The sequence below is a fragment of the Polypterus senegalus genome, chromosome 12, assembly GCF_016835505.1.
Source record: "Polypterus senegalus isolate Bchr_013 chromosome 12, ASM1683550v1, whole genome shotgun sequence".
NCBI classification, from domain to species: domain Eukaryota; kingdom Metazoa; phylum Chordata; class Cladistia; order Polypteriformes; family Polypteridae; genus Polypterus; species Polypterus senegalus.
Genome location: NC_053165.1, coordinates 131,254,671 through 131,277,922, shown reverse-complemented (window position 1 = coordinate 131,277,922; position 23,252 = coordinate 131,254,671). Strand labels below are relative to the sequence as shown.

Sequence of the window (23,252 nt, the reverse complement as noted above, 5' to 3'; positions counted from 1 at the left end):
CACAATGAGAGTAACTTCTTGAAACTTATTTTTTGTATAGTGCTTGTCACAGTGTGCAAAGCGCTGTGAACAGTTCTCACTTAAATTACAAGTGCTGATTATACCAATGACTAAACACTGAACTGGTACACATATAAATGCAGATTTGTTAAACACACAGAGAACATCATCTTATTATTTAATATGTGCAATCTATGAAGTGCACGTGTCTTTTTTTCTATTTGATATATTTTTTGCTGCCTTGTATTTCTCCTTATCCTATTATTTTGTCTTCTCCTTAATAATCTCATGTATTATGTCTGTGCTCCAAATTCAGACTAAAGTAGCAATGTTGGAATTTATCTATGCCATCCTGGTCAATTTGCTTACAAGTACTGCACATACATACATTCTCAGACCTCGAGTTATTGTCACAAGGAGACTGGAGCCAATCCTAGCAACACTGGGTTCAAGGCAAGGACCAGCCCTGGACAGACCATCTACCATCAAAGGGCTCACGCAAGGCCTCACGCAAGGCCTCTAAATACTAACACAAGGACCAATTTGGAATCTTCACTTAATCTAACTATATGTTTATGATGATGTGAGATTTCAAAATGAATGGACTAATGATGACAACACTTTCCTTTCTTATTCTTCAGAGAAAATATTTTGAAGACTGCCAAGGCCTTAGTTGAAGACACAAAAATGTTAGTGTCGGGTGCAGCCTCCAGTCAGGAAAAGCTGGCCCAGGCTGCACAGTCATCTGCCAAAACTATCACCCAATTGACAGATGTTGTGAAGCTAGGAGCTGCCAGCATTGGCTCGGATGACCCTGAAACACAGGTAAATGTGAATAAATACAAGGTGAAGCATCTGGCGAAAGGCTCCTTAATACTGTATTGTCTTTGTTTTCATTGCCATGTCTTACCTGGCATTGCTTGTCTTTTATGTATTTGATTTATCTCAGCATGAATGCTTAATTCATTACAAGTACTAACCCTACCCCTAACCCCAACTACAATTTCAGCTATAATTTAATGTTAGGTATCCAAAAATGATAGAATGATAGAGCAACTAAGTTAAATACAATAGAACTCCATATTTAATCCATGATTTCTGTTTATCCCAAGTCCTGGTAGAATAAAATTCAAGGTGATGCTTAACCAACACAAACATATCCACTGAGATACTTGGAGAAAACGTGTTTCTTTGCAGACTTGTCTCAGTTTGGCTGAAGTTGTCCGATGATACAGTTACAGTTTTTAAGATTTCAAATAGTGATCCTCTCTTTCTAGTATAAAACAAGTCTGCTGAAAGTTAGTGTACAGGAAGCTGTTTTTTCATTGCTTGTTGCTTTGTGTGTAGTCTCTGTTGCTTGTGAACCTCACTGACAATGGCCACAACCCAGCATCCTCTCCCAGCTTGGTTACAGGCTACACTCCAGTACTGATGGCCAGCACCAGGTTCTGTCTTTGGGTTGCTCAAGTCTTTGTTGCAACAGGGAGTCCATTACAGAAAGCAGAAGCTGAGTCTGGACTGACCTGATGCAGAAAGAGCAGGAAGCTAGTGCTGTCCCAGGATTGTCAAGGAAGGAGTGGGCATTTTACCATTGACCTCTTGCTTGCTTTAGTGTGTCTCAGATGTGCTTAAAATGATGTCATTCATTTGTTACTGATACTGTCTAATCAGATGTAGTCATCTACAGTAGAAGCTCCCTACCTGAAAGAGACCCACTGCTCTTCAGAGAAATTAATCTTTTAATTTGTAAGAAGTTCTCTTTGGCTGACTTTAGGAGTTTGATTTTAGGCTTCATCCACAAGGAGTGTAGCCACAGCTACAGCCTCGCATGCCATTTCTCAGAAAAGAGGGTAATGCCAATTTTGGTTTGCTGCAGCTTTTGATGCCTAATGAATTATACTCTGATACGCCTGATAAATCAGAGGGCCAAATGGTTAATTTATACCTTATGGAAAGTGTCACAGACAATTCTTATAAATTTAAAATCTTCAATTGACATTTAAGATTAAATAATACTGTTTGTACATTGTGTAATGGGGTAAATATTAATAGGTATACTATTATTATTTTTATTTAGATTATATAAACTTTATTGATCCCATGAAAAAAATTCACATGCGTACAGCAGCAGAAACATAAAAAACAAGGATACAGACTCACAGGATAAATAATACAACCAATCAATCAATAAATGTATACTGTGCAGATATTTCAAAATGAACTTAACAAATACATTAGGAGAAAGCATGAAACTGTCTGATAGCAATGGGCAGAAAAGACCCTTAGTGGTGCCTCTTAGCACAGCGGTGTTGAATGAGCCTATAGCTAAAACTGCTCCAAGAGAGCGCCTCCTTGAGGGGATGGAGGGTTTTTTTCTTGATGGCATCCCATTTTGCCACCATTCTCTTTTTCACAGTAGTTTCCAGTGTCACCAGGGTTCACCCTGTGATGGAGCAGGCTTTCCTTATAAGTTTGTCGAGGCATTGTGCTTCTTTTGAGCTCAGGTTGCTTTCCCAAGAGACTGTAGCATAGAACACCACACTGACTAATATGGACTGTACATTTCCAGCATCTTGCTGTACTCATCAAAAGACCTGAGTCTCCTTAGGAAGTCCAGTCTGCCCTCGCCCTTCTTGTACAGGCCCACTGTGTTATCAGACCAGTTCAGTTTGTTCATGGGAACCCCGGGTACTTGTAGCTCTGCACCATTTCCACGTTCTCCCCCTGAATAGTGACAGGTCTCAGAGGCTCATTGGCGCGGCGGTAGTTCATCACTAGGAATTTTGTTTAGATCATGTTGACTTGCAGGTTATTCTCCCTTCACCACAAAATGAAGTCCACCACAATCTTCCTGTACTCTGATTCATTTTCTTTATTAATGCAACCTATGATGGAGGAGTCATCTGAAAATTTCTGTACATGGCAAGTGCTAGTATTGTGCTGGAAGTCTGTTGTGTAGAGGGTGAAAAGAAAGAGAGACAGCACAGCCCCCTGAGGTGCTCCAGTATTACACACCACCACCTAACACACAGTCTCTCAGCCTCACAAACCGCTGTCTGTTGGTCAAGTAGTCAGTGATTCAGGAGATGGTGGGTACATCAAAACACAAAGCCTAAAGAATTATTATGCACTAAAGAATTGTAATTGACACTGGGATTACCTGGCTCTTTATTTATTGTCTTTTTTTTTGTTTTACATAGTAGCTCTCTTACACCCACTACTGGAACTTAATGGGTTAAGCGATAGAAGTGACTTTGGCTTTTGCTCTTCTAGGTTGTATTAATCAATGCCGTTAAAGATGTAGCCAAGGCTCTGGCAGAATTGATTGGGGCAACAAAATGTGCGGCTGGAAAACCAGCAGATGATCCATCAATGTACCAACTCAAGAGTGCTGCAAAGGTGAGGTGTTTATAAAATCAAACCAGAAAATTTCAAGCCAGACTGAGTTGAGACACGCATTTTAACACTGAAGGAGACTGTAAGCTGTCACATGTTAATTTTAAACTTAATAATGTCTGTTATTGCTAGTTGTTTGTAATTTTGTTTTTATATAGATTAATGCATATTGTAGTATGTGACTTTTTATAATATAGAGATACAAATTTACTTTTGTATATACTGAAAAATAATAATCATGGCTGCTGGATATTATGGCGAAACAAAGAAGAACTTCTTTTTTAATTTTAGTTCAGATACAACAACATTTATTTATATAGCACATTTTCATAACAAAAGTAGCTCAAAGTGCTATAAGATGATACTTTTTGATGAAACTTTTTGTTTCCTATACACCGATTAGCCACGCCATTAAAACAACTGACAGGAGACGTGAATAAAGTTGATCATCTACTTAAAATGGCACCTGTCAAGGGGTGGGATATATTAGGCAGTAAATGAACTGTCAGTTCTGGAAAGTGATGTGTAGGAAGCAGGAAAAATGACCAAGCATAAGGATCTGAGCGACTTTGACAGGGGCCAAATTATTATAGGTAGACGACCTGGGTCAGAGCATTTTTTAGACAGCAGGTCTTATGGGATGTTCTTGGTATTTACCTACCATAAGTGGTCAAAGGAAGGCCAAAACAGCTACAGGGTCATGGGCTTCCAAGGCTCACTGATGCGTGTGGAGAGCCATGCCTAGCCCTTATGGTCTGATCCCACAGAAGAGTTACTGTAGCACAAATTGCTGACCATAAGGGCCGGCTTATACTTCACGCTTAGAACGCGTACATGCATGCATCATGGCTGTCATGTGTTCCCAGCATTCATTTGACATGTGCTCTGAGCATGTCCTCAGAAATTAACGCGATGCATGCACGAGTTGCAGTACCACCAAAAAGTCAGGGGGCGCAGAGTGATCAAGTTGGAGCGTGACGTCAGAGTTAACTTCATTTAAATAATAAATACTGTTAATAATTACACAAGTAGGGCAGAACAGTGGTGGAGCGGCAGCGTTGCTGTCTCGCAGGGAGTTGCGTCCCTGGTGTTCCCTGCCTAGAGTCTGCATGTTTTCCTGGTGCATTTCCACAGTGTGCTCCGGTTTCATTCCAAAGATATGCAGGTTTGGGGATTTGGTGATGCTAAAATGACACTAGTGTACATGTGTGTGCTTGTATGCACCTTGCAATGAGCTGATGCCCCGTCTAAGGATTGTTTCTGCCTCATGCCCATTGCTAGCTAGAATGGGTGCATCCCTGGATTGATGGATGTAATCATTAAACATCCTTTTCAGAGATATTGTGGCAAGGTGTCAGTCAATTCACAAGACAGCGAAGCCAAACCAGTACTCACCATGATGATGTCTCACACTGCCACCTGGTGGAATCTTCCAGAGTTACATAAACTACCTGCGCAAGTATAAACAGTACAACACTGCGTAGCAGTAGTGTCAGTTGGAGCACACATTGCATCGCGTGAAGTATATGTTACTCTGACGAGAAAGATTTTTAGTTTTTTGTTTTTATGGCGACTGGAGATACAGTAGTTTATGAAATAATAGAACCCAATAGTGACCAATGCTGTATAGTGGCAAATGAGATGAAAAGGTCCATGGGGTTAAAGAAAAGTTACTTGTGTCTTATAATACACATGTCAGTTATCCAGTGGTTTGCTCATGCACACAACATGCCAAACGCATGCATTTTTGCTGAAATAATATTAAATAGGTACTTGAAGAAAAGTCAGCACACATCATAAACAGAAGCTCAATTCCCATGGGATTGAGGTGAATTGAAGATCCACCTTTCCCCCTCATTCTTATTGTGGTGTTTTTTGCAGGTAATGGTGACCAATGTAACATCTTTATTAAAGACAGTTAAGGCTGTGGAGGATGAAGCAACTCGAGGAACAAGAGCACTTGAAGCCACAATTGAATGCATCAAGCAAGAGGTGACGGTAAGTGAAGGCAGAAGATGAAGACATCTAATAATATGATAGCCACAAATTGCTTTAGACTGTAAGGTGTTTACTTGCTTAGCATGTTTGTGACAATAAAAAGTTATTGTCTTGTATTAATATGTTTACTAAAATCTAATTTTTTTATTTCCAGTTCCATTAGTTTATTCATAATATGCATCCCTGCTGTATTGTTTTATAGATTCCATGTTGCTCTATCGATACACACGCACACACACACACACACACACACACACACACACACACACATATATATATACAGTGGTGTGAAAAACTATTTGCCCCTTCCTGATTTCTTATTCTTTTGCATGTTTGTCACACAAAATGTTTCTGATCAACAAACACATTTAACCATTAGTCAAATATAACACAAGTAAACACAAAATGCAGTTTTTAAATGATGTTTTTATTATTTAGGGAGAAAAAATCCAAACCTACATGGCCCTGTGTGAAAAAGTAATTGCACCCTGAACCTAATAACTGGTTGGGCCACCCTTAGCAGCAGTAACTGCAATCAAGCGTTTACGATAACTTGCAATGAGTCTTTTACAGCGCTCTGGAGGAATTTTGACCCACTCATCTTTGCAGAATTGTTGTAATTCAGCTTTATTTAAGGGTTTTCTAGCATGAACCGCCTTTTTAAGGTCATGCCATAGCGTCTCAATTGGATTCTGGTCAGGACTTTGACTAGGCCACTCCAAAGTCTTCATTTTGTTTTTCTTCAGCCATTCAGAGGTAGATTTGCTGGTGTGTTTTGGGTCATTGTCCTGTTGCAGCACCCAAGATCGCTTCAGCTTGAGTTGACGAACAGACAGAGTTGCCGGACATTCTCCTTCAGGATTTTTTGGTAGACAGTAGAATTCATGGTTCCATCTATCACAGCAAGCCTTCCAGGTCCTGAAGCAGCAAAACAACCAAAGACCATCACACTACCACCACCATATTTTACTGTTGGTATGATGTTCTTTTTCTGAAATGCTGTGTTCCTTTTACGCCAGATGTAACGGACATTTGCCTTCCAAAAGTTCAACTTTTGTCTCATCAGTCCACAAGGTATTTTCCCAAAAGTCTTGGCAATCATTGAGATGTTTCTTAGCAAAATTGAGACGAGCCCTAATGTTCTTTTGCTTAACAGTGGTTTGCGTCTTGGAAATCTGCCATGCAGGCCGTTTTTGCCCAGTCTCTTTCTTATGGTGGAGTCGTGAACACTGACCTTAATTGAGGCAAGTGAGGCCTGCAGTTCTTTAGACGTTGTCCTGGGGTCTTTTGTGACCTCTCGGATGAGTCATCTCTGCGCTCTTGGGGTAATTTTGGTCGGCCGGCCACTCCTGGGAAGGATCACCACTGTTCCATGTTTTTGCCATTTGTGGATAATGGCTCTCACTGGGGTTTACTGGAGTCCCAAAGCTTTAGAAATGGCTTTATAACCTTTACCAGACTGATAGATCTCAATTACTTCTGTTCTCATTTGTTCCTGAATTTCTTTGGATCTTGGCATGATGTCTAGCTTTTGAGGTGCTTTTGGTCTACTTCTCTGTGTCAGGCAGCTCCTATTTAAGTGATTTCTTGATTGAAACAGGTGTGGCAGTAATCAGGCCTGTGGGTGGCTACGGAAATTGAACTCAGGTGTGATACACCACAGTTAGGTTATTTTTGAACAAGGGGGCAATTACTTTTGCACACAGGGCCATGTAGGTTTGGATTTTTTTTCTCCCTAAATAATAAAAGCCATCATTTAAAAACTGCATTTTGTGTTTACTTGTGTTATATTTGACTAATGGTTAAATGTGTTTGATGATCAGAAACATTTTGTGTGACAAACATGCAAAAGAATAAGAAATCAGGAAGGGGCAAATAGTTTTTCACACCACTGTATATATATATATATATATATATATATATATATATATATATATATATATATATGTATCTTTGCCTTAATGAAAAGATAAGTGTCTATGTGTCTGTCCAGTTGCTATGCCTCTCTGTCATTCCAACAGATGCGGCATCACATTCACACTGCTTTTACGAATCCCTTACCAAATTGTATATAACAAAGACATAAGCATCACATGGTGTACTGCAAATATTAACACTGAGGTCTAAGTCGAATGCTTAGATTTCTTAGGCAGGTAGTATATTCCACTGGTAAGACTGATTGAATAGTCCATGATGACCATGTCATTTTGTGTAACCCCTAAGGTGAAATCCCCAACATTTGTTGTTATAATCAGGTGAAATCCTCCTTCTTTGCCACACACAAAATTCAATCTTCTGAACTGTATATTTTTTTGTAAATTCATAGTATGGAAATTTTAAACTTTTTAATTTTCATTCAATGTCAAGCCACAGTATTGTTAGTACATTTAGCATTAAAAAATCATTAGGTATACAAGTCAAGTTGGAAAGCATGCACTGGTACACTACACTACACGACAAAACAGCTCAAGTTCCAGGTTGGCAACCCCCCAGGCAGACACGCAGTCCAGTCCCACCCTCTGGAAATGACCCTCTATTTGCCGCAGCCGGGTGTTACGTGGGCGACCCCTTGGCCTGGTCCAGCCACTCGGGTCCCCAACAATGAGGATCTTATGAGCCAGATGACCCTCTGGGAATTGCACCACATGGCTGTAGTGCCGTAATTGACGCTCCCTTACAATGCAGGTAATGTGTCTCATTCAAGACTCTGTGAGCAACCGCTCATTAGACACAAAGTGAAACCAAAGGTATCTAAGGATTCTCCGGGGAGACACTGTACCAAAAGAGTCCGGTCTTCATCTCAGGTCACTGGATAGTGTCCATGTCTCGCAACTATATACTGTAGCAAGACAGGAAGCACCAGGACTCTAAAGACTTGGACCTTCGTCATTTTGCATAGATATCAGAAACAGCACACACCCCGTTCCAGCGACCTCATGACCCCCCATGCTCTTCTAATCCGTCAACTTCATATGAAGTTCATATGAAGAGTCACCAGAGACATGAATGTCACTGCCGAGGTAAGTAAACCTCTCGACAAGATTAGGTATACACAAGAAAAAAACATTCAAAGGCATGCAAATGCAAAAACGATTTGTAATACATTGTTAGGCCTTCTAAAATTGTTTCTTAATGTTTTTAAGAACTCTCACCCTTGCCTAACAACAATTCAGTACTAAAAAATTTAAGACCAAAAAAAAAAAAAACTTACTTCAAAGCAATTCAATTTCTGCGGGTGGTAGTCCAAGAAAAAAAAAAAAAAAGTTGAGGACCCCTGATCTAGGCAACTATTCACTTATATAGGATCACAGTTGACAGAATAATTAAAAAAAAAAATAGATTGCAAATGTAACTTCACGTACAGGGTGGGTCAGATCTAATTATGCACATCCAGATCGTCTGGGTGACTTTGATTTATGTGGGGAGAATTCCAGTTTGGCGCAAAGATGATTCTTCATGTTAGTTCGTTCGGTTCTCGATGGTCTGGAATTTTTCGGGTGATTTTCTATGTAATAAACTTAATAAGTTAAAGCGTAATGAAAAATGCATAATTAGATCTGGACCACCCTATACATTGAGTATTCAGGTTTAACGGTTAACCAATAACTAACCTTTGATGAACTGTAAGAGAAACATAATGCCTTGCATGCCTTGTTTGACTAAACCTAGTGTATTGTCTCCAAAGAGTTCTAAAACATTACTAGACCGGGGGGCTAAAAGTAACACAAGATCCAGTGAACCTGCAGCCTTTACCCCAAGGTGAAAATGAGGGGGATCTAGAAGGCTCTGGCAGCAACCCAGCCCTGGAATAATTGTCCATTTTCTTTAGTGAAGCTGCTGTTTCATCACTTTGGGTCTTTCATCCTTCATTTTTAACTAGTAAAATTGCAAAATACCTTTTCATTTGGGGAAACCTGAGCTCATTATGTTAATAATGTTGTTTAGATTAGCACAGAAAATTTGTTTATGGCTTTTTTTGGTTACATAAATCTGTGTAACATGTTTTTATGCAGGTCTTTCAGTCAAAAGAGGTGCCAGAAAAAAATTCAACACCTGAAGAATTTATACGCATGACAAAAGGAATCACTACTGCAACTGCCAAGGCGGTGGCAGCCGGCAACTCAGCAAGACAGGAGGATGTGATAGCAACAGCCAACTTGAGCCGCAAGGCAATTGCTGATATGCTACTGACCTGTAAGGTACTGTATGCACATGGTTCAAAATGATGAATGGGGCTGGATCTCTCTTTCTGTTACTTTGCAATAAAATATACCAAAAATTCATTAAGAGGTGTAAAAGTCATTGAAGAGGCTGCTCCACTCCAGCATCTGTTGTCTTTGTATTTCTGTTCATTCTTTGTTGCCTTAACTGTAGCCAAGTAATGACAATTAATAACACACTGTGAACAAAAGGGATTTATAAACATGAAAATGAATAGTAGCTTGCATAATAAAAAAGTATGAAAATTATGTGACTTAGTAAGTAACTTCAAATAAATGTAGTTCAGTTCAATTCTATCTTAAAGTGCAATGAAAAGTATTTGCTAGTCCATCTGATGCAGGAACAGGCAGTGACATTGCAGACTGTACATCGTACAACAACACAGCAGGAGCAACTTGCCAAATAAAGACATGACCGTTAGAAAAAAGCAATTACTAATTACAAATCAAAGTTATAATAAAAAACAGGTATCAAACAGAACAAGTAACAGTCTTGATTAAAGGAAGCAGGTATTCTCATAATGGAGTATCGGTCAAGTCTCAGCTCCAGCAGGTGAGTGAATGAAAGTCTATTGGCCTGGGGTGTTGAAACCATTTGTACACAATTGCTTACTCAATGCCCTGGGCACAGTAGTTTGTTACTAGTGTGTGCACCCCCTCTTCATTGTTTCCTCTGACCACCGGTCAGTTGTTTTTCATCGCTCCTTTCTGCCATTATGGCACATTGCAGCAGTCTGACCTGGCTTGTTTTACATATGATAATGTATTCTTGATGTTTTCCTTTTACATTTCAGCACAGTATTATGAATTTTGTAGCAAACTTTGTCACGTGTTTGCTGAAAATGTTCCAATTTTGAGCTTAACAAGTTTGATTTTTGCTAAGTTTGCTTTGAAATCTAAAACAATCTGATATGTGGCATGAATGCGGACATTTATCAAAGTAACAGATGATGCAATGCAGAATGGCACTTACATTTTCCAAAGATTCCTGATGTAAGTTAATCCAGCAAGGGTTATTTGTTAACATGTCCAGTACACAACAAAAAACTATAAATTTCACTTGGCTGCCTAAATCTTTATGAGGAAATTCATTGTGTATAAAAGAGCAAATTTCATGCTGTTACACTTTTTTTATTTTTTTTCTTGATCTGATTTTTCTGTCAATAGTGAAATTAGAAGATGATCAGGGTGCATTCAAGCTGTTCTTTAACCCAAAATAAAGTCAAGGAGGCCAAAATCTAAGATCAAAATAATTTTGTTGTAATAAAAATGAAAAACAGGAAGGGAAAACAAACGGGCAGATCAAGTAGACGAGAAGAAAAGATACATATAATAAACACTTACTCTAACATGGCCCTGTGACATGTTGGGTGGATTACCTTCTTATCCACACACCCCAGACTGTAACTCCTAGACCAGACAAGCTGCTTTACCTCCATTATCCATCTCTCCCATTTGGTAGTTCTTTGTCCCTGTCTCCTCCTGACTCCAAACTTAGCTGCAGGAAGAGGTGGCTTTTTAACACATCAGGGCTTCTTGCAGGGCACTTTGAGGGACAATTGGGATTAGAAATTTGCTCTGGTTACATTTTGGCCATTGTCTCAGAGTTCTGTCTCTAGGAACCTCGGCTGCTCCTGCAATGGTTATCCCCAGCTTATCTGACAACCCTATTTGGCCTGTCCTCAGCATATGTGGCAGGTGTCCACATATAAAATGGAGGATCCTTTGCTGCTCCCTAAGACTCTTGAGGACTTATAGTAAGTTACTTGACACCCCCATTGGCATTCACCTACACTTCTCCCAGAGTCTTTAGTATAAATAAGAGAGTTAAAGCTCACTTCTGCATCTAATTCTGCAATGAAAGAGAACACTTGCACTATCACAGGCTATTGTTTCCATGTTATTAAGGCTTGCTAATGGCCTTCAGTCTTAGTCTGGATGGGGCACCCTACGCCAAAGGATTCTTTATTTCTGTAGATTCAGCAACTATTAAATTATTTAAACTATTTAAACAAAACTACTTAAACTTTTAAACAAAATTGACCCAAATTCTTACAAGCTATTCTCGTTATTTTACCAGAACCCAACTTGATCAAAGATTGAATTTGGTCATTCTTACTTTTTTTCATTGTCCACACTTTTATTGTTATTATATTATTATTTCTCAGGTTGTGCCTTCACAAAGTTGTTAAATGATATGTTTGGTATTTTTCATGTTGAAGTTAATTCTTCACAATCAATTTATGCATTGATTTGCCATATGAAACTGGGTTCTAAATTGAAGCATTTTTACTAATAAAAAATGTTTAAAGATACCCAGCATGCTTGCATACAACCCCATTTCCAAACAAAAGTTGGGACGCTGTGAACAATGTAAACAAAAACAAAATGCAATGATTTCCAAATAATTCAAACCCATATTTAATTGAAAATAGAGCAAAGACAGCATATCAAATGTTGAAACTGAGACATTTTTATTGTTTATGAAAAATATATGCTTATTTTATTATATTCATACCAACAACGTATTTCTGAAAAGTCAGGACAGGGCAACAAAAGAGTGAAAAAGTTTTGTAATGCTAAAACCAAAAACAAAACACCTGGTGAAATATCTTACAACTATTTAGGTTAATTGCCAACATTTGTTGGTAAAGTTTATAAAAAGAGCATCGCGGGTAGGCGGAGTCTCTCAGCAGTAAAGAAAGCGTGGAGTTCAACACTTTGTGAAAGACTTTGTGTGCAAGTAGTGCAGCAATGTAAGAATAACATTCTTCAACATAAAAGTGCAAAGAATTTGCAGATTTCATCATTTATGGTACATAATATTCAGAGATTTAGAGAATCCGAAGAAATCTCACTAAACGGGAAAAGGCAGAAAACCAAAATTGGATGGCCATTATCTTCGGGCCCACAGTCAGCACTGCATTAAAAACAGACACAATTCTGCTGGTGCAAATCTCGGCATGGTCTCAAAAACACTTCTGAATGGCACGTTCTGTGAACAAGTACAACTTAAAACTCTACCATCTAAAGAAGAATACATATATAAATATGATCCAGAAACATCTCCACTTTCTCTGAGGCAAACTAGAAAACTCACCTGTGGTCTAACAAATCAAATTTTGAAATTGTTTTTGGAAGTCATGGATGCTGAGTTCTCTGGGCTAACGGAGAGAGGGACCATCCAGCTTGTTATCGGCACACATTAGTGCTTTGTTGGAAATGGGCTTGTTTTTTAAAATAAGGCTAGACACCTAATGTGAAAACAAAAGCCATAAACCGTACTGACTACATCCATTTTTCAAGGCAACAGTGTCATCATTGATGCATGTCTGTAGATTGTACACATATTGCAAAACAGCATTTGTATTTCATGCTAGAAAGTAAAAAGCAAAACTTTTTTTGTGAGATTCATCTATTTTAAAAGGAGATCAGCTATGTGCTTTGCTTCACTGATCATCTACCTCCAAAGTAACCTTTCAGAGCTGTTGGTGTGGATTCACCTTGGAAAGTGTTCTCCATTCACTGTTACTGACATTATTAAATGTTGAGGCCCAGATGTGGACTGCTGTCTCTGCTCTGTAGACAACTAGGCAAGAATCACTGAAAACATTTCACATTTGTGATCACTCACAGTCTTTCACTATGTCTGATAAAAATGATTAAAGGTTCATTTGAAATTGCTGTGAATCACAACTCAGAACTGACTTGTTATGTTATATTTTGAGTACCAGCCTTCTAGGAAGAAAAAGTGAAACTTGTTAATTACATTTAGTCACTGAAAATGTCCTCAGTGCTTTTATTAACATATCTTCAGCAAAAGTAACTTTTTTTATTGTACATATGCACAACAGTCCAGAGAAAGTGTGCAATGCTGGCAGTGTAATCTTAGTAACTTTGATATGAAAATGAACACTCGTATCCCTTAACTGAAGTCCTGGTCTTTCACTCATCCTCCATATTTTTCTGTTGTGGTCTTTACTCTTCATAGAAGGTGATGAGTGACCTGAAGCTGCCTAAAGTCAATGAAGAAATCTAAAACCTAAAAACGAAACTTGAATGGAATGCACTTATTATGATGAACTGTTCTGCTTGTCACTTCTCTTTGTTGTCTTTGATTTTCTTTTCTGTTGTTATTTCACCCAGTGAAGGGTTCCAAACACAAAAGGAGATAAAAAGCAATACTAATATGTGTGTATAAAAATGTACCATCACCGTGCACTTAGTTGAAGGAAGATTTTATATGCTATGCTTTATTGTCTGTTTTTATTGAAAGTGAGTTCATTTTTTTGACTGCAAAGTACATGATAGGCCTTATGACTGCATAGTGGAGCAGTTGACAGATGTTTCTTTTTCTCTAAACTTTTAGCAAGCAGCTTACCACCAGGAGGTGAGTGAAGATGTGAGAACACGGGCCCTGCGTTTTGGTGCTGAATGCACCATGTGCTATATTGACCTGTTGGAGCACGTTCTGTTGGTGAGCAATGAACTATCAGTTTTATATGACTTAAGACTGCAGAAATGAATATCTGCTGATTATTAATTAGACTATTTGGATAAGCTGTTCAACAGCTATGGGTAAAGAGTTCACTTCATGTTGGCCTTGGTGGAAAACTAAGCCCAATGTTCATAATAAAGTACAGTATTTGGATTATCATGATACTCTAGCAGTTTTCAGATGTTGAAAATTCTAATGTACACTACAGAAGAACAGCTCATTAAATGTTTACAAAATAATAATAAGTAGGCATATATCAGATAACAGAGCCAAAACAGTCAAATTGTACTATATGTAGTATGGCTGACCTGTGCAAGAAGCTGTCAGGGAGCGGTGGATTAAACTCTTTATTGTTTTAAGACTGAATTAGTCTTCTCGATCTTCCTGGTTGTTAGAGGTGCCTACAAAAAACAAAAGAAAAAAAATTACCAAAAGACTGACCCATGATTAGCCTCAGAACTGGGGGTGAGTGGTTTGGTGTAGTGACGGGTGTCTCACAAAAAATTTGTTCTTTTTGAGCAACTATTTTCAGTGAATCATACAAATCGATTTGTGAGCACAAACTAATCAATTTCAGTAGACCTCAATGGGAGTGCTAAAGCACATGCATGGGCATCGTCTTTCATTTTGTAGGCGCTGATAGATGTTTAAAGCACATGTGCAAGGACCGCCTGAATGTTGAGTCTCAATTTGCTTCACTTATGAACCTTTTGAGTTCAGGCTAAATCAATATCAACAAACGAAAACTGTCACTGATGATTCTCTCATTCATCACATACAGTACTATACAGTAACAACACAACTGAATATTAAAATGTATTGTTTTGTTTTGCGTAATTCACTATTGAAATTGTTTTTATACTAAATGTATATAAAGTATTAAAACTAATGTTTGTGTCCCTTTGTATATTCAAAAAATTACTCGCACAAAAGTGAACGTTCTGGTTACTAACAATTATTTGCTTTTAACTTTACTTTAGCATACATCTTAAGTGTATTGTCATGCTTTGTGACCTGAAGCAGGACAATGTCTCATAAATTATCAACACGCTAAATATATAATTAATTATACCTACATACGTGTATATATGTATATTCACAAAAAAATGCATTGTGATCAAATAAGGCAGTGCAGATTCCTACAGGAAAATGTTGGAACACCAATCTGGTGGTCCTGTTTAGCCTGGTTTAAGAACTGAGGTAAAGAAAGCCATGTGGCTGAGACACCTTCTTCCAGCAGTGGTAGGCGTTAAAGGTGGAAGACCAGAAGGGGCAGAGTCAATTGCCCTCACTGAGCACCTTCTTGCTGCTGTAGAGGGAAGAAAAAGGGAGAAGGTTAGCGCAAGAGCCCCCTCTCAACCCAGGGTAGTAGTATTTGCTTCAGATGAGCCCAGAGGGTCATCCACGATGCACATGTGTAACAGTAGGAATTATTAAATTATATATTTCTAATGCAATAATCTATTATAGTGTGCTAATATGTTTTAAATTCTGCATTGGATTCCTACACTTGTGGTCTCCTGTCTTGTGCAGGTTAGTCTTACTAGTAGCAAACACTACTAGCAGTTATTTAACAAAGATGAGTAAATGAAGTGTCACAAATAATTAGATCATCTATTTTAGAATTTATAAACATATGCAGGATCTTCAGTTTCAAGAGAACCTACATGTAGATACCAGGGATGGATGCCAAAGAGTGGGCACAAGAAAGCTGAACCAGCATTTTCCTACAATCATGCAGCAAATCTGTGAAATACAGAAGAGATTTGACTGAGAGGATCTCCATTGCCTCATTTGTATTGTGATACACTTAACAGATTATGTTTTCTTCCTCATGGATTGTGAAATTAATCATATATAACAATAGAACTAAACAGCAGTTGATTTTCACTTCCATAATTATCAAACATTCTGTGTTGAATGCTTTTGGAATAGGTTCTTCAAAAACCAACCCCAGAATTGAAACAGCAGCTTGCTGGATTCTCTAAGCGAGTAGCAGGGGCCGTGACTGAACTAATCCAATGTGCTGAAGCCATGAAAGGTAAGCAGAATGGTTTTAATCTTCAGCTTGTTGCCCAGATCTTGGATTATAAATATGGAAGGTGAAAGCTTTCTTTTGTGAATCTTGGCACTTGACTCTGTTGGCAGTTTTCTACTTTAAATCATGAGTATGGTTGGTTACCTGTGAGCACTGAAGGTTTTGAATTACGACATTTTACAATTGTGGCAGCGTTACAAAGTTTTGTTTTTTTTCCTTTCTGATACTGTACTTGGGCATTAAATGAAAACAGATGTAGGTAGCATTATATCATACTATTATTATTGTGCAAATTAATGCCAGTTATTTTTGTGTTTCTGCTTGCAGATGGAGGTAAGTTTCACTCCTATGCTCTTTATTTGCTTGATTCATTGTTTTGACAGCATGCAATTGAATTTTGGATGCATATGATACAAAGAATATCTTTAAAGTTCATAAATTATTCTTTGTCTGAGAACTGTACTTCACCAACGTTGTAATGATGTACACAGGTATATTGCTACTGCATAAAAGACAGTAAAGAGAGTAGCAGCTCATTAAGACAAAAATCACATTGACAATAATGATAAAGTTACAGATGTCAAGACGCTGATATTTCATGTCACTGTGGAGCTTCCCATTACTTCATGCTGCAGAGGTGTTGGTGCTTAGTTTAGTGTTAGACTGCTCGTCTTTTTTTATTGGCACTGCAACTTTACAAACAGTATCAGTAAGCATCTGGAATTTTTTCAGTCTGCTTACTGGATTCATCCATCCATTCATTTTCTATGCTGGGTTGCTGATCCTGGTCCCAGCGTGCACAAGGCTCACTAACATCTACACTTCCTCAGACATCATAGGAAAATCCGCATTTCTTCATCCACTCTTATTAACATCTACAGGTGCATTGTAGAGTCCATTCAGAGTGGATGTATAAAATCCTGGCACGGCACCTGCTAGGTTCGGCATCATAAAGCACTGCAGAGGGTGGCACTGAGTATTACTGGCACTCAGTTGCCCACTGTTTAGAAAATAGGTAACTCTCGGTGCCCTAGAAAGACTAAAAGCATATTTAAAGTCCTCGACTGTCCTGAACATTGTAGATTACTGAACAGTCAATCAAAATAACAAATATAATGTAAAATAAAAGTTTGTGTGCTTATATCAGTATACTGCTGCTGGATTATGTGAATTTCCCCTTGGGATTAATAAAGTATCTATCTATCTATCTATCTATCTATCTATCTATCTATCTATCTATCTATCTATCTATCTATCTATCTATCTATCTATCTATCTATCTATCTATCTATCTATCTATCTATCTATCTATCTATCTATCTATCAACAAATACTAGCATTATATACTGTATTTTGTATTTTGCATATATACTGTGTTGTAAAAAAGTATTTGTCCCCTTTCTAACATCCCCTGTATTTTTCACAAATTATGACATCAGATGTTTAAACAAGCTATAATATTAGATGAAGGGAAGCAGAGTAAATGTACAATATAACAACACCTTTTCTAAATTGCTACTTAACATAATTAAAATCAAGTTTTCCAGCACCTTTATTGCCCTTGTGAAAAGGTAATTGTCAGCTTAGTTACTCATTCAAACAGCTGGCCTCTTACTCTGTAAGTGAAGTGGTCACCACAAATGCTTCTAGAAGAACACTGTGTCTATAATAAAGCAAATAGAAATAGAAAGCATTTGGAACACTGGTGAATCTTCCCAGGAAAGATTTGCCTGCCAGAATTATCCCTAGACCACAGTGATGACTAATTTATAAAGTCACAAAGGATCCCAGAAGAATATGCAAAGCACTGCAGGTCTGTCTAACCTTAGCCAAAGTCCGTGTTTTTCACTCCAGAATAAAAATGTTAAAAACGGGATTCATGAGAGAGTGGCAAGGTTACAATCCTTTGTTATACAAGAGCAGCTTTAGTGCTGGCATCGCATTTGCAAAGAAACAGCTCAGTTATCTCAAAGCCTTTTAGAATAATGTTCTGTGGATGACACCGGTCCTTCTATGTGTGATGTAAAGCTAGCACAGAGTTCGGCAGTAAGAACAACATGCCTTCAATAAAATATGGGGGGTAAATGTGATTGTGTGGGGTTGCTTTGCTACCTCAGGACCTGGAAGACTTGCCATTATTGAAAGAACCATGACTTTTGGAATTTATCAGAATATTCTCAAGGAGAATGTCTGGTTTTCTCCATGTAACCTAAAACATAATTGGGGTATGTAGTAAGACAAAAACAAGTGTACAGCTGACTTCTTCAGAAGAAACACATTTTGGCAAACCCTGAAGATATGCTGTGGTGTGGCACCTGAAATAAGTAGTTCCCACTCTCAGACCTACACACGTGCCTAAATTAAAGCAGCTCTGTAAAGAAGAGTCAATTAAAAATTTCCTCTACAATGATGTAAAAGAGTGGAATAAAATTATAGTACTTGTTTAGTTACAATTAATGTTGTTAAAGGTTCTTCAACCGAGTATAGACAGTATAAATGCAATTTCTTTTTCACATGGGTGATAAGGATGCTGGATAATGTTGTTCCTTAAATAAAAAGATAATGATTTAAAAAGTATATTGTGTGATTATTCAGGTTTTCTTTATCTAATATTGAATTTTGTGTGAAGGTTTGAGACATTAATTGTGCAAAATATAAAAAAACAGCTTATCTCTCTCTATGCTGCATGCTATGTATACGTATGTATGTATGTATAGGTGTGTGTCTGCCTTGGTATCATATTAGTGTCACTTGTACTGCTAGAGCAGTTAAAACAGCAGGCTACATACAAAACGTACAAGAAGCCATTCATCCATCCATTACCTAAACCGACATATCCAGAACAAGATTGCAGGAAGCCCGGAGCCTGTCTCAGCAAGCATTGGGTGCAAGGTAGAAAAAATCCTTGGACAAGGCTGCAGGTCATTGCAGGGTTAGTGGACCAAGAAAACAGAAACAAAGAACAGTACAAAGTCAAGATCAGAAGATCGCTCAACTGAGCTATCAAAACCAAAACACCAGGCAAGAACTGTAGCCAGTAAGTTCAGAACAAAAGGTGAAGAATCAAAAACTAAACAAGAACACACTCTCAGTTTTTCTTTCAATATTTACTACTTATGATAACAAAGAGCATGTGGCATCGGCTTATAAATCGTCATACTGATGACATCACACAACCACATACCCGTTAGCAGCTTGTTGTCGAACCAACAAAACATAATGATAAATTAATGAAGTATTTATCAAAAGATTTAAGGGAAACACACATAATTGGAATCTTCAATATTCAAAACCTCCATAAAAATGACCAGGAGCTTAAGAAAAATGTATTGGCTTTTGAAAAAATTGATCTAACAAATAATAACATGCAAGTCAGAGTTTCATTGTTCTATGCGGACAAGACAAACTTAAGTTAACCTTCCAGTCTATCATAGGACCTGTCCACTTAAACACCACTCTATGCCAAAAGACAAACTCACACTTCACTCATTCTGGACCAATTTAAAGTCAGCATTGCAACAAACTAAATGTTTTTGGACCCATTGGAGGAATCCAGAAACTGGTGAGGAAGTCCACCCAACTGTTAGAGACCATGTACACTGGACCGATTATTGTGACCAAAAGGTGACCTGAGCTGTGCGGCACCACTATGCCACCGTGAGATCAAAGAAGAAAGAACACAGTCGGAGACACGCAAAGTGTGAATGCTGAAATCCTACTCAAAAGTCAGAAAAAAATACATATACCTTTTAAAGGCAGAAAATTCCAAGTGGCATGTCATGATTCAAACCGCTGGGTTGATCTATTTTTTTGAAGTCGCGCTGAAGGCTCTCCAAACTGTCTGTGCTGATGCTTTGCATCTTGTAAATAGTAATAAATCTTTCATTATTGTTATTATTTCATAGTGTTTGGGAGGTTGGGTGTCGGGCTTCTTCAAGGTTTGTTTTTTATCTCCACGTGGCTAATTATGCATGCATAGAGCACGCACCTCCTTCTCTTATACTGACGTAGAACTCAAAGATCAACCTGCACATTTGGTGACAAGCAGAGATACCTCTTTATTTATGCTGTATATGTTTCATAAAAATAAAATTTTGAGAACCTGCATTATTTACTTATCTGTTCTAATATTAGCTTAAGTCCTATCTCACAGAGTCTGTATTGCCAATTATCAGCATTATATACCCCCTGGCTGGTCCCATCATGCTGGCCTCGCAAAGCATTATGGGGTGCTTGGGGAAAAAAAACCTCCTAAACTGGCCAAATTATCAGTAAATAATTCGACAAGCAAGGGTGAATACAAATGCAGCCAATCTACTGTGAATAACCCTTTGGCTAAATTTTCCTGGTATTATGGCTCCAGGTGAAATGATTCTGTGCAAAAAAGGTTAACAAAGTTACACTTTAGTGTGTATATTCTGTACAAAATCGTTTCTCATTTTATAATAGTGTTTTAGCAGTGCCGTATGGCTGGAGGCTTTAGCTGCCTGCTCAGATATATGGTATATGGTTAGGCATAGAGACTGCGTCAGCTGAAAAGTGGGCAGTAAGGGGTGTTCATCTACTTTTCTTGTGCTTTGTGCACGTTAACTAACGCCTTTTTTCCTTTCTTTTGTGTGTGTGTGTGTTTTTTTTAACCTTGATTTGGTGCATTTCATGCAATAAAACATTAATACAAACATACCATAAGATAGGGATGGGACGTTTGACACCCAGGCTTTGAAGCTTGTATCAGCTTTACAACTACATGACCGGTGATGTCTAAAGCATCCTATATCACTGAAGCACCAGATGTGGTCTGGCTGTTTCAAAGCTTTGCGCAGCCCCACATGCAATGAAAAGCGATGTGAGACTGCTACTCGTATCTTGTACAGAGAAAATATTGAATTAAATTTTGCATTCAGAATTGTGGAATCTGTTGTCCTCAAATGAAGTTAATGGTGTGCTATACAACTGCACTGGAACTTCCAACATGTCATTAATACTGTAGCCTACTGTAGGCACATTCTCCAAACTTATGAGCGCCCAGTTCCACAAGCACATTGCCTACAACAACAACATTTATTTATATAGCACATTTTCATACAAATGATGTAGCTCAAAGTACTTTAGAAGATGAAGAAAGAGAAAAAAAGACAAAATATATAAGAAATAAAATTATGCAATACTAATTAACACTGAATAAAAGTAAGGTCCAATGGCCAGGGAGGACAGAAAAAAACAAAAAAAACTCCAGATGGCTGGAGAAAAAAATTAAATCTGCAGGGGTTCCAGACTACAAGACCACCCAAACCTCTCTAGGAATTCAACCTAACATCAATGACCTCGATCAGTCCTCATTGTATTCAGGGTTTACATGGAAGAACCTGATGATGACGGTCATGTGGACTTCTAGCCTTCAATCCATCAATGTAGGGACAGCATGGTGCTTTGATCAGGTGGTGATGGCACAGATCGCCACCACAGAAAACTGGAAAAAGAACAGAAGAGAAAGTAGGGGTTAGTATGGATTTCAGAACCATTATGAATGATATTGATAATTAATTGAATGTACAGAGTATCAGGATTAAACTAAAATGAAGCTGTGAGAATGTCATGTTAAAATTAGTTTTTAGCAGTTTTTTTTAAGTGCTCCACTGTATTGGCCTGGCAAATTTCTATCGCTACACTATTCCAGATTTTAGGTGCATAACAGCAGAAGCCTGCCTCACCACTTCTTTTAAGTTTCACTCTTGGAATAATTAGTAGACACTCTTTTGAAGATCTAAGATTACGATTCGGAGTGTAAGGTGAAAGACATAATGAAATATAGGATGGAGCAAGATTATTTAAGGCTTTGTAAACCATAAGCAGTATTTTAAAGTCAATTCTAAATGTCAGAGGTAACCAGTGTAGTGACATCAAAACTGGAGAGGTGTGTTTTGATTTTCGTTTCCGAGTTAAGATTCTAGCAGCTGCATTCTGCACTAGTTACAATCGATTGATGTCTTTTTTGGGTAGAGGAGTGCGTCACAGTAATCTAGCCGACTGAAAACAAAAGCGTGAACTAATTTCTCAGCATCGTGCAATGTTATAAGAGGTCTAGCTTTTGCTATATTTCTTAAGTGAAAAAATCCTGTCCTAGTAATCTGATTAATATGTGATTTAAATATCCTAAACCCTGTTAGGATTCTCTATGCCCCCTTAGGGAAAATATTCCTCAAGTACTGATGGAAAAATTTAAATGTTTCACATTGCCTCACAGCAAAAAGCCCCCTGACATGATGAAGTTTTCACATAATTATGAATCCGTGGTGGCTTGTAATATATTGTCTTTTGCTATTGCTCACCACCCCAGAGCACTGATGGATTTTGTAGTTTGTGGATTGTGGATTTCACTATTGTAATGGTGCTGACAAGTTACGTCCGCCTGGACATGAGTAGCTAACACTACTATTTGCCATTCCGTCATATAAATGCGAAGTTTTAGTGCCATTTTTAGGGGAGTCTAGAAAAAACACAGGCCTGCCACAGTCTTGGTACAGCAGTAAGCAGGCCTTCTAATGATAGTGAGCTGCCAAAAGAGCCATGTAAAGAGTAAGAGTCCATTGGCACTCACTATAGGTGAGCATTGGTGTGGTGCTACAATATTCATAATTTCAACAAATTACATCTTTAACACTAATGACAATATGATTATCATAAGATCAAAATGAACATACTGAGTGTTCTTTGGTTTTTAGTGCCTTAATGTCCGATTGTAACTATGCGATTAAGGAGGGTGAGGGGTACTTGGACTGTGTCTTGCTCATGGCTGCTAAGATTTCTGTAACTCACCAGATGTCACTATTAGACAAAGCTTCAGATCATTTTCCAGCGCAATCAAGAAGAAGCTTCAAAAGTTTCATGAGGCTTTGTCCTTCCTTCAAATCATCATAATTCCCAAGAGCTCCCAAACAAATACAATTAAATACATCAAACAAAAGATTTTTGCTGGCTCTTAAGGTCATATTTAAGTTTATACAGTTGACATTATGAAATCTTCAGTCCTGACATTGAATGACCACAGCCATTTACTAGATTAAAGGATAGTGTTAGAAGTACAGTTTTCTTTTTGAGTTTG

At 38.1% G+C, this 23,252-nt stretch overlaps 1 protein-coding gene across 2 annotated transcripts in view; it reads left to right on the top strand.

Annotated features, from left to right (window-relative positions):
- Positions 1 to 23,252, top strand: part of tln2b (talin 2b) — a 679,676-nt gene that overhangs the window by 606,015 nt on the left and 50,409 nt on the right. The window contains exons 48-54 of one of the 2 annotated variants that reach the window (XM_039773442.1): positions 642 to 825; positions 3,274 to 3,399; positions 5,278 to 5,394; positions 9,408 to 9,593; positions 13,984 to 14,091; positions 16,048 to 16,153; positions 16,478 to 16,483. In XM_039773442.1, coding sequence (XP_039629376.1) covers positions 642 to 825; positions 3,274 to 3,399; positions 5,278 to 5,394; positions 9,408 to 9,593; positions 13,984 to 14,091; positions 16,048 to 16,153; positions 16,478 to 16,483 — 833 coding nt within the window. The remainder of the gene's footprint in view (positions 1 to 641; positions 826 to 3,273; positions 3,400 to 5,277; positions 5,395 to 9,407; positions 9,594 to 13,983; positions 14,092 to 16,047; positions 16,154 to 16,477; positions 16,484 to 23,252) is intronic. The other variant, XM_039773443.1, reaches the window with a different exon arrangement.